Source organism: Wickerhamomyces anomalus (assembly GCF_001661255.1).
Source record: "Wickerhamomyces anomalus NRRL Y-366-8 unplaced genomic scaffold WICANscaffold_1, whole genome shotgun sequence".
In the NCBI taxonomy this organism is placed as follows: Eukaryota; Fungi; Ascomycota; class Saccharomycetes; order Phaffomycetales; family Wickerhamomycetaceae; genus Hansenula; species Hansenula anomala.
In genome coordinates, this window is record NW_017567110.1 from 1,824,834 (window position 1) to 1,841,827 (window position 16,994).

General features: G+C 34.4%; 7 protein-coding genes across 7 annotated transcripts; 1 reads left to right on the plus strand and 6 right to left on the minus strand.

The window, feature by feature from the left end:
- Positions 1-180: 180 nt before the first annotated feature.
- Positions 181-1,422, minus strand: WICANDRAFT_76527 (uncharacterized protein; the record flags this gene model as incomplete). The annotated part of the gene is made up of 1 exon (XM_019184399.1): positions 181-1,422. The coding sequence occupies one exon, from the start codon at positions 1,420-1,422 to the stop codon at positions 181-183; it is 1,242 nt and encodes a 413-aa protein (XP_019041564.1).
- A 719-nt stretch (positions 1,423-2,141) lies between these two features.
- SUR7 (Sur7p) lies at positions 2,142-2,942 on the minus strand (the record flags this gene model as incomplete). The annotated part of the gene is made up of 1 exon (XM_019181065.1): positions 2,142-2,942. A coding segment is annotated over one exon (801 nt), but the record flags the coding sequence as incomplete, so codon positions are not given.
- Positions 2,943-5,252: 2,310 nt separating this feature from the next.
- Positions 5,253-6,929, minus strand: WICANDRAFT_25656 (uncharacterized protein; the record flags this gene model as incomplete). The annotated part of the gene is made up of 1 exon (XM_019181170.1): positions 5,253-6,929. One exon carries the CDS (start codon positions 6,927-6,929, stop codon positions 5,253-5,255), a length of 1,677 nt encoding a protein of 558 aa, XP_019041566.1.
- A 1,394-nt stretch (positions 6,930-8,323) lies between these two features.
- On the minus strand, positions 8,324-9,622 carry WICANDRAFT_26931 (DUF3112 domain-containing protein; the record flags this gene model as incomplete). The annotated part of the gene is made up of 1 exon (XM_019181318.1): positions 8,324-9,622. One exon carries the CDS (start codon positions 9,620-9,622, stop codon positions 8,324-8,326), a length of 1,299 nt encoding a protein of 432 aa, XP_019041567.1.
- A 1,653-nt stretch (positions 9,623-11,275) lies between these two features.
- On the plus strand, positions 11,276-13,238 carry WICANDRAFT_60421 (uncharacterized protein; the record flags this gene model as incomplete). Its single annotated transcript, XM_019182988.1, has 2 exons — positions 11,276-11,347; positions 11,409-13,238. 2 exons carry the CDS (start codon positions 11,276-11,278, stop codon positions 13,236-13,238), a joined length of 1,902 nt encoding a protein of 633 aa, XP_019041568.1.
- A 90-nt stretch (positions 13,239-13,328) lies between these two features.
- Positions 13,329-15,268, minus strand: HPC2 (Hpc2p; the record flags this gene model as incomplete). Its single annotated transcript, XM_019182989.1, has 2 exons — positions 13,329-15,202; positions 15,256-15,268. 2 exons carry the CDS (start codon positions 15,266-15,268, stop codon positions 13,329-13,331), a joined length of 1,887 nt encoding a protein of 628 aa, XP_019041569.1.
- A 216-nt stretch (positions 15,269-15,484) lies between these two features.
- PKP2 (protein kinase PKP2) lies at positions 15,485-16,966 on the minus strand (the record flags this gene model as incomplete). Its single annotated transcript, XM_019185379.1, has 2 exons — positions 15,485-16,812; positions 16,921-16,966. The coding sequence occupies 2 exons, from the start codon at positions 16,964-16,966 to the stop codon at positions 15,485-15,487; spliced, it is 1,374 nt and encodes a 457-aa protein (XP_019041570.1).
- Between the last annotated feature and the right edge of the window lie 28 nt (positions 16,967-16,994).

The following is a 16,994-nucleotide window of genomic DNA, read 5'->3' on the forward strand; positions in this document are numbered from 1 at the left end:
TAGCCATAAAGTATACAAATTGTTTCAATTCAAAACAAGATTTCTAACAATATAACATAAAAATAAATCAAATAGAACAAGTAAAAGAATATTCAACATTCTAAACAAAACAGCAGCGCGACTTAGTAATAATACACATATTTCTCAATTTCATCCACATCAACTCGAACAGATAGATATCTAAACCCAACCTGAAGTAGATGCAGTGAGGGAGTCATCAACATTGGAATCATCATGACGAGAAGTTTGGTGATCAGCAGAATCATTTTGTTGATCATTATTAACATCATCAACATTACTTAAAGGACCTTTCTCATTATGAATTACTTCAAGTAGAGAAGAGTATAGATGATTCAGTTCATTTAAATCAGGAATAGCTTCTGGCTTCAATGTGAATATAACTTGTCTGAAAGATGGTGATTTGACAATTGCTAATGGTAATTTATTTTCAACCAGAAATTTCATTATATCTTTTTGAAACTTTGGTTGTGAGTATGGGTTTTGGTCGAATCCTGATCTATCATAATTTGTGTTTGTGAATTCAGCATTTGTGTTTGAAGCACCAGTTGTCTGTTGACGACTGTATGGACTATTTTGTGATAATGTTTGATGATTATTTTGTTGTTGTGATTGTTGGGAGTGCGATTGTTGAGACTGTGAATTTGATGATGATGGCTGGTTCGACAGTGGATGTGGTTTGAAGGTTTGTGCAGCATTTAAAGTATTAAAATAATGACGATTAGCATCACCAACAATCATTGAATCTCTCTTTGGGTTTATTGAATTTTTATCAATTTTATGAGTTTTCAAATGTTCACCTAATTTCTTTGGAGAGCCTTTGTCAGAAGCTAATCTTTTGATAACTTTACCACAGAAATCACAAGTAGCAACATTTGAATCAACAGTATCTTGAATAAACCAATTCCAAACCCACGATTTCTTTTTAGCACCGAATTTTTGTCCTGGTTTATTAATTCTTGGTTTTGTTATTTTTGGTCCAGTACTTGCACTATTATTCCTAGAGTTGTTCATCTTGCTAGAAGAGTTAACAGCGGCTTGTGCAGTGTTTCTAGCATTGAGCATATCATTTGCAGCAGCAGCAGCGGCGGCAGCAGCAGCTACAGCAGCGTTTTTTTCTGAAGTACTATCATTAATCGAAGGATCAATTGGAACTTGTTGGAGGAGTCTTTGGTCATTTGATTGATCATGTTGTTTATGTTGAAGTTGACCATTATTTTGTTGATGCAATTGTTGGTGATGTTGATGTGGATGGACTTGTTGTCTACCTAAGTTATGAGACTGCTGTAAATGATGAGGAACTTGAGCAGCTTCATAACTATCTAGTGCTTGAACCAGGGCAGAATCAATAGCATGCTCTTGTGGTCTATCAAAGTTAATCAAAGGGTTAATACTGTTTGACATTTTTCCTATTGTTATAAGATGAGTTTGCTGAAGTAGTTTATAAGCGTTCTCCTTAAATTCAAATGAGAACTTTGCAAAAAAACACCACTAGAGTATTTGGAAAGCAGTTAAATTGGATATATTTGTAGATTGATATGATGGGAACACTCTTTTCCTAGTGTTCTATAGCTATCTGTCACCTTTACACTATCAACAGCTTGTGTTTGTTTATGTTTCGTGCTAACCGTAAAAGTCGGAACTTGCTCTTTTTCTTTCAATTCGAACAAATCGAATTTTGAAAAAAAGGAAATTTTTTCGCCACCGGAGCGTCGAATTTCAAATCACCAGAATTCGCGAAAACACCCTGTTAAGGGACACACACTAATAGATCAGACATGATATAAAGTAGAATATTGTTTATTATAATAGTACAACAAAAAAATAACATATCAAAAATTCAAATTGATTTATTCAATCATTAATTAGTGACTCAATTGGAATTAAAATAAAACGTGGAAAGAATGGATTAATATTGGAGTTTTTCTTGAAAAGAAAACAACTGGTTCTGGATATATATAAAAAAAATTAACAGGTAAAAAAGTATTAAAAAAAAGTGATTGATATACGTAAAGGATATCAGGTATCATAAATTAAACCTTGGAAAAAGGCGCAAATATTAAAAAGATTGTTGTCCTTTAGTGTTTTAATGATGTTTTGGTGTTTTTTATTTTTGAATTTGTTTATACTGATTCACCATCTTCTTTGTTGTGACGTCTAATTTTGAAAAATTTGATACCACTTTCGTTGTTTAAAGTACCTTGCTTTTGTTGAGCATATGGATCTTCGGCAGTGTAATCAGTTTGACCAGCAGCTGGTGGTGCAGGAATTGGTTCATTTTGTTGATTTTGTGGAATGTAAGCTTCTTCACCTTTTTCAGCTCTAACTCTAGATTTGTGTTTTTTGTAAGAAGCTGAGATTAATTCACCCCATGAAACAAAGAATAAAATGATCAAGACTGCAACAGAAGCCCATGCGATACCTAACAAAGCAGGACCTAAATGAACATATCTGTTTTCACTTTTGAAAGCTGATCTACCTAAAACAATAGCAGCAGTCATGAAAGCAACAGCACCGGCATCAAAGATAAGGGCTAAAGTTGTTAACCATGAGTTGACTTTAATGATTGAGTAAGAAAAGACTGAAAAGATACTGATCAATAATGAGACACCAACAAAAGCTAAGGCAATCCAGAAGAATGCAAATGCAAATCTAGTTAAATAGTAATAGGTGTCTCTGTTGCTGACGAAGTCACTTGGAACATTTTCAGTAGTATCAAAGTTATCAACTGGTGAGAATGGATAAGCTGGAGATAATGTTTCCTTGGAGTTTTTACCATTTTGTTCACTAGCTAAACCCCAAAAGGTCCATCTTGATAAACTTGGGGCATTGCCCATACCTGAGGTATCAGCTTCAATCCAATAAAATTTGTTGATTGGGAAATGGTCGATTGAACCTGAAAGGACAATCAAAATCAAAAGCAAGGTTAAACTAGAAGAGAGAATTGTTAGTACTTGGACTCTTTAAATTGTTTGGATTGTTGTTTAAAAATACATTAAGCTCAACCCTTAAAAAAACATACCCAGCTAAAAAAAATAATTGAACAACATAAGCTGCGAAATTCACTCTCATGTTGATAGATGTGTAATAGCGATTGGGCTTCTAACTTTCTCAAAAGTGTGACTGTTCGACAAGGAAAGAATTGAGGAAAGAGTATTAATTATAAAGGATGAAATCTAAACTTCATGATGATGTTTTTTTTTCCTTCTTCTTCCCACTCACAGAGTTGTTTACTTTGAGCAAAACTTGAAATAAGCCAGCATGAAAATGACATTTGAAATTTCCTCTTTGGGACACGTTGCCGAGGCAATTACAAACAAAAGACCAAAACAAGAACGGCCAATTTGTTTCCCCTTTGAGGAAGACTGCCCGATCGGGAAGGGCTTGGGTAAACAAATCCCTTCAATACTGGGACATATCTCACATAGTTAAAACTCACAAAAGTATACGTGATACCCTGTAAAAGTGGGAATTTATCTCAGTTACCCTCAGCTATCCTTACATAATAAGACGACATAAGAGAATCATGAAATTCGCTAGTGTGGAATTTCTGCTGCACTTCGCAAATTCACAGAGTGATGCTAATTCAATCGGTACACGCAAGCTAAAAGGAACGATCACTAAAGAATGAACTTTAGATTCCAAACTAAACTGAATACTATATATATGCTTCATCTCTATAAGTAGATTTCAATTTAGTGCCATCTGAATCCTTCGGAATTTGTAGTGATTTAATTCTTCATGTTTGAAGAATTATTTGACACTTTGATTGCTACGCATGTCGTCTGCAAAAATTAAATATTTCGCCCATGCGTTTCCCTTCTGGGATTATTTTCAGCGCCAAAGTGTCTGGCATTGTGGGCTTCTAGAAAACGAAACATGAGGAGTTACACAGGCAGAGTCGAAAAGAACCTAGTCAAGTTCTTTTGAAGTACAACTCCCATCAAGAAGAACATATTCAGGCCGGTCTACAACTTAGAACCAAAGGACAGTAATTGGTATATTTCTGGTTTGCAGTACAGAACGTTCGTTGGCTGCATTATCGTGAGTTTTTTAGTGGGTTCGCTAATATGAATATTCATCTTCATCGATATGGTGTCAACAACATTTAATGATACAATGCCAGTCACGATCGAAAACGTATCATGTTGGTTATTGTGTCATCCAATAAGACATTAGTGGTCAGTCATTTATGGAGCTAGAATAGAGCCGTTGCTATTTTCTGGGGCAGTATGGTGCTATTGATGTCTAACCAGAAGTAATCAGAATATCTTGGGCTTGGACAGTGCAATATCTAATTGACTTAGAGGCGTTTTCAAACAGCTAATTCTTTGTTGAGACCATGAATAACACTCACTTCAAATGGTTCTTGGTTCCTATGCTAAAGATCTTCATCAAGTCACTAGTCATCTCCAAATAGCCAGGTTCTATTGTATTACTGGTTCAAAAAGTCCATTCATATTGATTGTTTCCTTCAAGTGTCTCTAAATTTATACAGATTTTTCCACCTTCCATTTCAAAGGGTAAAACAACATATTTGAGAACAAGTATGATGTATTATGAAGCATCATGAATCTGAGGCTCTGATATTATTTATACCTAACAAATTAGGTTGGGCTCTTGATCAGGTTCAAAACCACTAACTATACACATCAATTAACATTATCAACAAACATGAGCGAATCTATGTCTGATTTCTGTCTTTTCAACTCGTTTTGCCATCTTACTTTCTATGATAAACGATTAGCTGAGCGGCTGTATTTTGAGGAAAATACAGACCACAATCAATGGAGCATCAAGTACACTCGAGTCTTGAGCCCTAGATAGAATTTACAACCATGAAAGAATAGCCTGAATGTTGAAAGCTATTGTTAGTATTTACAGTTTCAAAAGGTCGAGCATTATCGACCCGTCGTTAATGGCAGAAAGTACATGTTCAATCTTTAATCAAAACTCTTGTATTCTAGAAAAGATATATATCCCCATTATAAAACAAACATGAAAAACAAATGATAACCTGAGAAACATTAAAATGAAAGAGACAGATAGACAGCAGATCAACTAACTGTCAAAGAGACCAATTGATAATTGGCCTAATCCATAAGGAATATTGACAAAAGCCCCCAGGACACACTAGCAGATCAACTAACTGGTGTACACCTGAAAACAATTAATTTGAAACCACGCACTAAAGATATAAATAATAATAACAATTGAATATGAACTAGTTGACATCACATAGCCCAAGCCCAAACTTTACCATACCATGTAGTTGGATTTGGAGTTGGAGCAGTTTCTGTCAATTTTTCAACATGTTCTAATCCACTTAAAACATCAATTTCTGAAACTGGATAAGCCCATTTCCAGTTCTTTGTAAAGATCTTGTGTCCAAAGTATAATAAGAAGAAAACAGGTAATGTAATGTAAGCAGCAACAAAATCTGCAGCGGCAAATTTACCGAAAAATGTAGCATAACCATTAGTCAAACAAATCAATGTAATGAAACCAACTGAATAATAAGTACCATATGGTTGAAGAATGGTTTTGAATGGAACACGATCCCATAACCCGTTATAAATGACAGCTTTTCTCCAACGTAAATAAGCAATACCAATAACAATCCAACCAATGAAACCTGAAATAGTACTGATGTTTGAGAACCAGTTGAAAACTTTTGAGGTACCACTTGAAACATTTAAGTAAGACAAGACACCAATCAAAGCAGTTAAAGCACATGCAACGTATGGAACACCATTTCTGTTAATTTTTAAAAACACTTTTGGAGCTTTACCTTCTTTAGCTAATGATAATAATGTACGAGATGCAGCATAGAAGAATGAATTACCTGATGACCAAGCTGAAGTTAAAATGGCAGCATTAATAACATGGTTCAAACCTTTAATACCAACTGATCTAATACCAATAACAAAAGGTGATGCAGCAGCAGATGAAGAACCATTCAATAAGTTTGGATTATTTGAAGGAACCATAATGCCGATAACTAAAGAACCTGCGACATAGAAGAACATCAATCTATAAACAAATCTTTTAGCAGCTTTAGCAATGTTTCTTCTTGGGTTTTCAGTTTCAGCAGCGGCAATTGCAACTAATTCAGGACCAACAATGAATGCAAACCCTGATTTAATAACACCAGTCCAAACATCTAAAAATTTACCAGTGTTACCATGACTTAAATGTTCCACAAAAGCACCTGGGTTATTCCAATATTGGAACCCACGAACTTTATGCTGATTTGGACCACCACCAAAGAAGATCACAATACCAGCAATGATTAACCCAATAATACAGAAAATTTTCAAAGATGCAAACCAAAATTCAGCTTCACCATAATATTTAACTGCAAGGAAATTTAAACCAATAATGACAACCAAGAAAATAGTAATCCAAACTGCAATATGAACTTTATCTGTCCAATATTCAATAACAATAGCAGCAGCTGTAATTTCAGTACATAACAAAATAACAAAAGTATAGTAATAAATCCAACCAGTGGCGAAACCTAAAGATTCATCAACATATCTAACGGCAATATCAGAAATAGCACCACCTTTTGTTGGAAGATAACACACCATTTCTCCCAATTCATTCATAATGAAATAAATAACAGTAGACATGATCAAATAAGCAGTCAATAACCCAGCAGGACCACAAGTGGCCAAAGTTGAACCAGACCCGACAAAAAGACCTGTACCAATACAACCACCTAGGGCAATCAATTGAATATGACGAGCTTTCAAACCTTGGTGTAAGTCGTCTGCTAAATCATGAGAATTTTGGGATTCTAAATCATCAACAAACCCAGTTGAACTTTCTCCAGTTTCGACATTAGGGATGTCATAAACCTGTTTCTCATCCTTATTAGATGAAGTATGTCTTAGATGAGTAGACATTGTGTATAGTGTTTGATAGCAATGTTGAGTATGTTGTGTAGAAGAGATGAGATGAGTTTGATGGGATGTGTCGAGGTATTTATATAGGTTGACCCAAAATAATATAGATGGGGTAGGGACCAAAAATTATTTGATCAATTACCTGCCTGATAATAATCTTTCTACAGATAACTAGATCAGTTTTTACGTGTATTATGCGGTGTTTATCGTCATTCATCAATTTGTACTGATAACACACACAGACCAGTGCTATCGATCTTCTGATTTTTTTTTTTTTGGCAGCTTTGCAAAAGCGTTGAAAAATTGCTTTTTTTTCCTTCTCTCGAGGCCCTCCATACAAACTGAAGCGATGAGTTCAAGTGGAAAGTGACACTTTTAGATGGAGAGTATTGGCTATAAGTTTGGATATACTATCACCAAAAGGACTCCGCAGTATGGGGTAAGTGATAATGATGAACAGAACGGACTGACTACATACAAAAGTGTAGCCATCCGTGCTCTGAGCTAGAGCCCTGTGTGTTGTAGTTGTGAGCTTGTCACATAGAGTTTTAATTGCCGTGTAAATTAAGAGGCTACGAAACGTTAAGCGAATTGTTAGGTGGTGCCCTTCGTTCTAGAGTGGCGGTAGGGCCCACAGCCTGCGATGGTGCGCTGGCATTGGCTGGGCAGAGGCTCTGGGCTCTAGGCAGGCCAGCGGTGGTACAGGTGACTTGAGCCAGAGAGAGTACACAGTTTAAGTTGTAATGATAGAGTACAAGTAAGGATATATACAGCTACCTGATCAACATCTATATAATGGTTCAAGGACTTCTTTCATCTTTAAACTTCAAATACAATAATATTGGTTTTGTGAGACCTGTTGCGGCTTGGTCCGCCTAAACAGGCGCTTTGCCAAATAATTTTATAGGGAGCGCGCGCGCAAAGGGTTAAAATAGGGAAGTAACTAGATCCGATGAAAACACCGTTGGAAAATACGTGTAGACAATCAAGGGACCTTTACGAGAAAAGAGAAGGATAGTGTACATACGTTTTAGATCTTTTAGTTTTAACCGTTATACAGTGGTTTTGATTGACTCTTGTTACACTTGTACACAAAGTTTTGAATCATATCACACGCTGGTAATAGAAGCGAAGCTCAAGCCCCATACTGATTACAGATTGTTGAAAAAAGATCAGATAAGAAAATGTGTCTAATTGATCATCTTATGACTTGTATGCACAATATTTGAAAGTCAATTGACTACAGAATCCAGGATCATTTAACCATAATCATCAATTCATATGTACACAATTATATTGTTCTCCAAAGTATACTAAAATCAAGGTATCATTATCAAAAGGCAATTAATATAAGAAATCAATAAAATCAAGATTAATAGGAACAAGTAAATTCATCAAACAACGTTATCCGAACTACTCATATGACCCCTCTCACCATGATCAGTGGTAGCCTTTTCACCATCAATATTTGAAAGATTTGAACCATCATCTGTTGTTCCAGTTGGTTGAACTTGATTGACATTTGATGATCTTGAACCTCTCATTGACTTCTTCAATCTATCTGGTCTATAGAATCTTAAATCAACACGTCCAGTCAAATATAAAATGTTTATAAGAACCTCCAAAACTCCAAACATGATATACATCACAACAGGTTCAAAAATCCATGATTGGTTCCCCTTTTGTTGTTCAATAAAAGTACTAACACATCTAAATAATGTGGAAATTAATAAAATCAATGTTGTTAAAGCAATAATTAAAATTGAATGATTATGACCCAATTTACCAGACTTATCAATTGATTGAACCCGTTCAATTTGATTTGAGCGTTCATGAGTTGATGTAATAATTCTTGTTGCATTAAAAGCATGATCATCACGTTCTTTAAAAGATTCTTCAGCTCTTTTAGCTGAATCTTTTGGAACAAAATACCACATACCAAAAGATTCAACCCACCATGGTTGATAAGTCCACATTGAAACATCACGTTTACTTGAAGGAATCAAATAAGCAGCAGCAACTAAAAAGATGGCCAATAATGAAAATAAAACACATAAAACACTTGCAGCTTGATTAACTTGTTTACACATTTTGAAATGATGTTCACTAAGAAAATAGATATAAGGAACAACAGAACCAATTATAGCCATGACAACAACACCAGTGACAATTGCATAAGTTGTAATCATATTTGCCCAAAAGAATTTAGTTGAACCTAAATGAGGATGTCTCCATGTAAAGATTCTTTGAGCTAAAATTAAATTCAACCCAGCCAATATAACAACAGGAATAACAATGAAAATTTCACTTGCAATACCAGTCTTCATTTTTAAAATATCTTTAGCCCAAACAACTCTTAAAGTGAATCCCAAGAATCTTAAAAAGCAATAAAATGCAAACAATAAACTTAACCAAAACCTATGACCTCTCATCATATTTTTAGTAAAGATATATAAATGAGCCAATGTGAAAATGATGAAAATTGACAAGAATATAGCACTTGGTGCAATATCTTTTGATGATGGATAATCACCAAATATTGACATTTGAATACTTAGAGTATAATCAACCAAGTATTGTGGTAAGTTGTTACCTAATAAAGCTTTAGCTTTATCAACAAGTTTTAAAACACCAGTACCATCAGCGGCACCATTTGTTTGTGATCTGAATAATGAAATTAAAGTGGAACTCATGACAGCTAGTTAGGGTATCTCAAGAGGTCTTGAACGGTTGAGCACATCCTGAAAAAAGTACTAAAGGTCTTTATATATATTTGGTTCATGGGAAGAGTCATTAAATGCAGAATATCAATCTTCTCCACAATTCTTGTTAAATTCATCTGTCAAAATGGATTATTGAAAAGCCTAAAAACAAGTCTTGGGTCAGAATGACAAACATATAATTTGTGGAAAGCCGCTTTTGTTCATCGTACCAAAAGAGGTATACTTAATTTATTAATTGCTCTAATGAACAAGAGAGTCTCATTAGTAGTAATAGTAGTTCGAGACTTGACCTTGTAGTTGACTATGAATAGAACGAGTTAATTCCAGTTGACGTTGATCAAAGGAAATAGACGGTCTCATAGAGTTGAGGCTCCATGGTTAAATCAAATTAATTATTGGAGATCAGTATCACCATTTTCCCAGGTTATTGGAATTAAACTTCTCCAAGTTTTTAGCAGATGATCTTTTGGGAAGATAAAGTCTCGAAGAAGGTGGTATCGTTTGAGATTATGGAAGCTCAAAGTGCCGAAGTGCAGTGATCCCCTCGTTATCACATAGAATGGCCATCGACGTTTGACAGCAACAACGCTGGTGTGGGATCAAAGAACAGTACACCTTATTAGGACTAAGCTATTAGGACTAAGCTAATTAGAGAAGATGGTTGTAATTCTTGTACAAATAAGCTAAAGTGGATTGTGGTTCGTCTTGTTTGTTAATCTACAACATAATCAACGTCTATTGTTCAGCTGTCAACAATCGGTTCTTACCACAAATGCTGATCGTGGTTCAGCTTCGTCTGGTTTGTGTCAAACGAGAAACCCCAGCTTGGGTGACGTACATCGGCTTCTTCAAGGCTTACTCCAATTGGATCATGATGTATTTCTAATTGTCATTCTTTGCACGGTGTAGGGTGTAGACGGGTTGATGCTTTATAGTTTGATATATTTAATGGTTCATCTTTACAATTGCTTGAAACGGGTACTAGAAGATAAATTGGAAGTTGGATCGATAAGATGAACCACCATCAACTAGTCTATTGAAGAATCAGATTAACCTAGAGAACATCTAGTGTATATGAGGCCGACTTAGCGTTTGAGTGAAATTGAAGTAATGAGTATTTTCAGATGAATAGAATTGTAACTTGGGGAGTGTATTAATATTATGATGGATTTAACCGTGATCCCTTGTATGGAAATGCACAGTTTATAACCTTCGTGAGTTACTTCCATCTAATCTATGTTGATTTTAAATATAAAATCAGTATTCTTTCGAACAAGATATCACTGAATCACTAATACGTATGCCTTCTTTGAGCTACATCTTCAACAGAAACCATTTCTAGTGACATCCACTTCTCCAGTCTAACAAAATAACGCCATATAACCCAATATCCCCAAACCACCCAATAACTTTCAATTATCCTATTATCCTTTACAATTACAATCACAATGTAATCAAGCTTTCCCCAAACCTGGCAAATGTATGAAACACCTTTGGAGCATCCCTTAACTATGGTGTGTCTCCAACCGCCTTCAGTTTTTTTTTTAACCATCGAAAACAACAATCAACTTCATCAATACTACAAACACCAATAAGCGCTGAGTTCCACAGCTACTTTCAAACATGTCTGATGAAGAACAATTACCAGTGGATACCGTCTGTGAATACATTGAAAATGCAATTGTAGAGTTGAAAGTGAGTATACTTCAAAATCAGTGGGTTTATGTAAAGGTTGAAATTAACATTATTGTGTAAGGAAACAGGTGACTACCTCTCATATGCTACTTTGCTTGATATTCACTTATCAGATCCTGAAAGATACAATGATGAAGAAAAATTACAATTGTTGAACAAGTTACACGATATCTTGAGTGAAAATTTAGATGTTGTTAGAGAAATTGGTTGGGATTTGCCTGAATTATTGATCAATTTCTATGACTTGGAATGGGATTATACAGGCAGTTTATTAAGGGAAACTGGACTGATCAAAGCAATTATGGATAATTTCGATTTGGTTGCTAAAAATGGGAATGCAAAGGAATTATTTTTGAAGAGTATTGAATTATTGACCACTTTAGAAGATTTTGATGCTAGTAATGAGAAATCTTTTAAAATTGCCGATATCAAATTGCACACTTTAATTGAATTGTTGAACACATCATTGAAACGAATTAACACCATTTATCCTTCAAGATTCTTATCAATGGCAACTGCATCTTTATTAAGAGCCATCACTATGTATTGTACAAAATCAATCCATACTAGATTTGTTCTTCGAAGATTATACGCATTTGCAAGAGATTATATGGCCCCTTTGAAACCAAATGATTATCTATCAAAACATGGAATCACTCAAGAAGAAGCTGATAAAATTGAAGATGATGAGAATTTTTTACAAAGAAAATTATTGCAAAGCTTTTTAACTCAAGTTTCTGAAATAACATTTTTGCAAAATTCATTTGATTTATCTGTTGAATTATATAAAAGCTTGCAATATAAATGTCAAAAGAAGCTACCACCTCCTAATGAAAGTGATGAAGAAGCTATAACCAGTTCAAGAGGGCTATTTACAAGAGTTACTCAATTGGCTCTAAGTTTTGATTTGGATTTAGCTGATGATTTTGAAAAATTGAAGAAATCATCTGTTGACCTATTTGAGAAAATTGATTTGAAAAAAGATGATGATGAAAAAATGCAAGATATTTTAAAATTTGCTGTTAATGACAAGATTTCTCATTTATACCATCCTGAATCCAAGGAAATACCATTCAATCTTGCTGGTGAATTGAATCTAATAACAATGTATACAAGAGAAATCTCACATGTGTTCCCAATAACAATTCGTGAAGCAGTTGCCATTACATTACGTTTATTATCGCCTGGTTTAATTTCAGAAAAATTTCAAAATAAAGGTTCTATTGATACTTGTTTATTCTGGTGTTGGGTTGCCATAATATCATCAAAACAAAAAGATTTCCAATTGATACCTCATCATGAATTGATTCTATTTTTACAAATTTTGATTTATTATGCATCTACTCATGATAGACCTTCAGTTAGATTGGTTCTTTATACTTTATTGACTAGAGTATTGACCACTATTGATGAAGATACAAGTTATAATTTCTTGGTTGATACTTTAACAACTGCACCTTTTTTAAATGCTAAAGCAGCTGTGGTGACGATCTTGAAGGATTTGATCGTTAGAGTTAAACCAACTGATATTGATGCATTAACTGATGAACTTGAAAAGTCACATTTAGAAAACGATGAAAGAAAACCGAAATTACCAGAAAGACATTATATTGAATTGAAGAATGATCGTATTGACGATATTTATGCATTGATTAGAGAGTCTATAGATGAAACTTTCCATGGTGAAGAATTGAATCCAGCAAGCTTCAAAGTCACATTAGGCTACTTGAATTTGTTAATAACTATTAAAGATAGATTTCCAGATGATAAAATTAAGGAAATTGTCAAGGTTACTAAAAAAAATATTGAAAACTTGAAAGATGAACAAAGTTCTGATGATCCAACTGTTAATGTTAACTTTATTTCAATGGCCTTGGAATCCTTGAGCTGAGTATAAAACTACAAGAGGATTATCAAGTTTTACATACATATAAATAGTTTATAATTAAACAAACATGATAATTGAATTAAAAACCCATCATTAAACCTTTGGTGCTATGTCAACATTCGTAGGATTTGCTGGTACAGCATTTCCAGCAGCTGGAGCAATTGGAACTAATAATTTAGGTGTGGTTTGTTTAGAATTTGTTGCCCTTCTCTTTGCATTCCCAGCATTCACATTACTAGTACCTGCAACTCTTTTCCTATTTCTCTTTATAGTACCATCAGCTCTTTCAATCTTTGCACTTTTACCTTCCTCCACTAATGGACCATAAAACACGAAAAATCCATCTTTTGTCGAGGCTCTTTGTTCTTCCCAAATCATTTCACTATCATCAATAAATGGATCTTCTTTATCATATTGACCGATTTTCGGTTTCCCCTTTTGTAAACGACGTCCATCTATTCTTTGTTGAGGTTCTGGTTCTTCCTCTTCTTTTTCATCATCTTCGTCATCGTCATCATCATCAATATCCTCGTCATTCATTAATTCTAATGCATATTTTGAAGCTTCTGGATGCAAGTTTTTCCACCCATATTTATCTTCAGCCATTTTCAAAACATTGAATACAACTTGTGTGGCACCAACTTGTTCAATAGTATCGGGTGAATTTTGAGCGTTTGGTGGTTTTAATGGTACGTGTAGTGCTATTATCGGTTCTGTAGGTTTGGTAGCTTCAGGTTGTGGAGTTGTTTCTTGTGCTGGGGATTTTTGAACCTCGACAATCTCGGGGGAAGGTAAACTTTGGTTAGCTTTGGGATCTGGTTTTAATAAATTCTGGTTTTGTATTTGATTGAATGTTAATGGTGCTGGAGTTTCTTGTTTATCATCTTTCTTCTTTGGGCCTGGCTTCCCTTTAGGTTTGACTTCTTTATTATCTGTAGTTATAGATGGTTTCTTTTGAGCTTTTGGTTTTGGTTTAGGTGTAGTATTTGTAGTGGTATTGTTGCTGGTTATTGGTGCACTGGTATTAGTTAATGGATTGTTATTAGCTGTTGGTGGATTGTTATTAGGTATCGGTGATGGTAATAATTGGATTCGATGTTCATTCTCGGTATTTATCAGACTCTTTATATCATTTGGTTTTGGTAGCTTTGGATCATTCTGTGATTGTAAAACATAGGGACTTGAAACTGGAGGTCCTGGAGAAACATATGAATGCTCTTTTGCAGGAGTTTCAGGAAATGATGATGATTTCTTTGCAATCTCATTAAGAATGGGTATTGGTTTTTCAGTAGGTTTGGTATCTTTTGGAGCTTCAACGACTTTCTCATTATTTTGTGGTTCTGTAGTTGTAGTTGCTACTGGTTGGTCTTTTGGTGATGGCTCTTTTGAATTATTACCAGGTGGGGCTGCTTTATCATCTTCTGTAGTTGTAGCATTTGTGGATGCTTTCCCTTTCTTTTTAGAAGCTGGTTTATCTTTACTTTCTTCTTCTTTACCCTTCTTATCCTCTTCTATTGAAGCCTCTTCTGCTGCTTTAGCTTTAGCTGCTGCTGCTTCCTCAGCAGCCTTCTTTTTCGAGCCTCTTGGAGCTCGTTTCTTTGGTTCTGGTTTAGGCTCTGCTTCTTTCTTTGCTGCTCTTGGTTTCCTTTTCTTTGGAGCTGGTTTCTCAGTCTCTGTATTTTCATTAGACGCCAACATTGATTTGATGTCAATTTTACCTGAGTCTGTTTTCTTTAAAGTTGAAGGTGTACCAATAATATTTGAAGCGTCAGCTTCGAATTTATCTTGTGTTAGCAATTCTGGTCCACTATCATCTGAATCATCTATGGTTATCACTTCATGAGTCTCTGGATGCACTACCACTTTCTTTTTTGGGGATGATTCCATTTCTGAACTTGAAATTGGAACTAAATCATCATCACTTTCCTTTGAGTCTTTCGGACCAAGTAGTGAAGATATTGAGATGCCTATGAGAAGTTAGAAGTTGATCAATGAAATGGATCTCTTAATAGTGACATACCTTTCTTTGCCATTTCCCACCGTTCTGTTCCTTGTATGATACAGCTCTTGTTTCCAAAGATCTAAAATACCCATTGTAATTGTTTTTAATCTTGACCTTGTAAACAGCTCTCGAAATTTCGCGAATTCGTATTGTACTTACCCTCAACTACAACATTGACCAAAAGTAATATTATAATCAAACGAATGTATATTAAAGTGTCATTATAATCATTAGGTGAATAGAATTTTCAAGCTCTATCCAATTGTAATTTATCTTGGGTATGACCCAATTTCCCCAGTTTCAAATATGTATCAGTTCCATACCCATTCAATGAATGCATAACTAAATCACCATTCCAATAATCAGCATAAACTTTACACATTGCTAAACCTAGACCTAATTTATAGTTGGCGGGTCTTTGAATCAAATTAATTAAAGTTGTCTCTTTGATATAATTATTATCAATTCCACCAATTGAAGTTTTCATTAAAGAATTTTGACGTTCTTTAATATTTGAAGGTTTTTTATACAAAGTTTCCAATTCTAAATTTGGTAATTTATGGAAATTTGCTAATGATTCTCTTGCATTTGTTGAGTCTTTACCGAATGAAAAAATTCTACCAATTGGTTTCAAATCAATCCCTCCACCATGATCGCTGAATCTAAATCCAACATGATCTTTATTATCAATGATACAAACACGAATTGGAGGAGGTTCATCAGACTCTGTAGGGGTTGGGTTTGTCAACAAGAATTGTTTCACTGTAGCTTCATAAGAATTACGCATGATTTCACCGAAAAGATAATGTAAATGAGATGTTAAAAATTGGAAACTTAAATCTTTTTGACCTTCAATTATCAATTTTGGTGACTTAACATTTGGATATAATGATGAAATAAATTTTGCTGCATTATTTGCAGATATTTGTAGATGCTCTTTTGCAGAACATTTGAAAAAAATGTCACCAATGAAATTATGAGATCTTGGTAAATTTGGATTTTGAGTGAAATTTTTAGTTAATGATAAATGTTCCTCCAAGATTAATCTTCTTGAAATTCTTGCTCTTAATAAAGAGGAAACTAATTCATCTAATTGAGTCTGAGGCATTGCATTCAAGATACAACATTCTAAAGCACCCATCATTAAATTTGGTAAATTTAATAAATTGATATCAGTTAGCACATCTTCTAATGTTTTACAAAATTTTTCATTATCTTCAATTGTTCTTATCTGGGGGATTTTCCTAAACCTATCAAAGATATCATAATAAGATTCATAAACTCTTGCTAGATGGAAATTATTAACCACATTGAATGGTAATTCTTGTAATTCTCTTAATTTCAGGGCAATTCTGATTGGCAATTCTAATCTAACGAAGTTTGCACTTGAAATGATTTTCTCTTCATTAAGAGCTCTACCAAAAGCTGCCAGTTGTCTTAAAGTAACAGGATGTGGAGTTCTATTTGACCAATCCATCAACACAGTGTTTTGGTAATAGTGTTGAGGATTGATATATTGGGAATGTGGAGGGTATGGACCAAGATCATCGAGATGTTTTGCAATGACATTGATATCTTGATGATAAGAATGGAAATCAGGTGGGATAGTTATATTTATTGGATCATGAGAAGGTTGTGGTGGATAAGAATTAGATGTAGTTTTCGTTGATAAAAAGCAGCAACACTTTAAGGTTTTAGGTGCAGTAGTTGTGAGTCTTGACCTAATCATGGAAATATGAGCTTAGTGAATATGGATA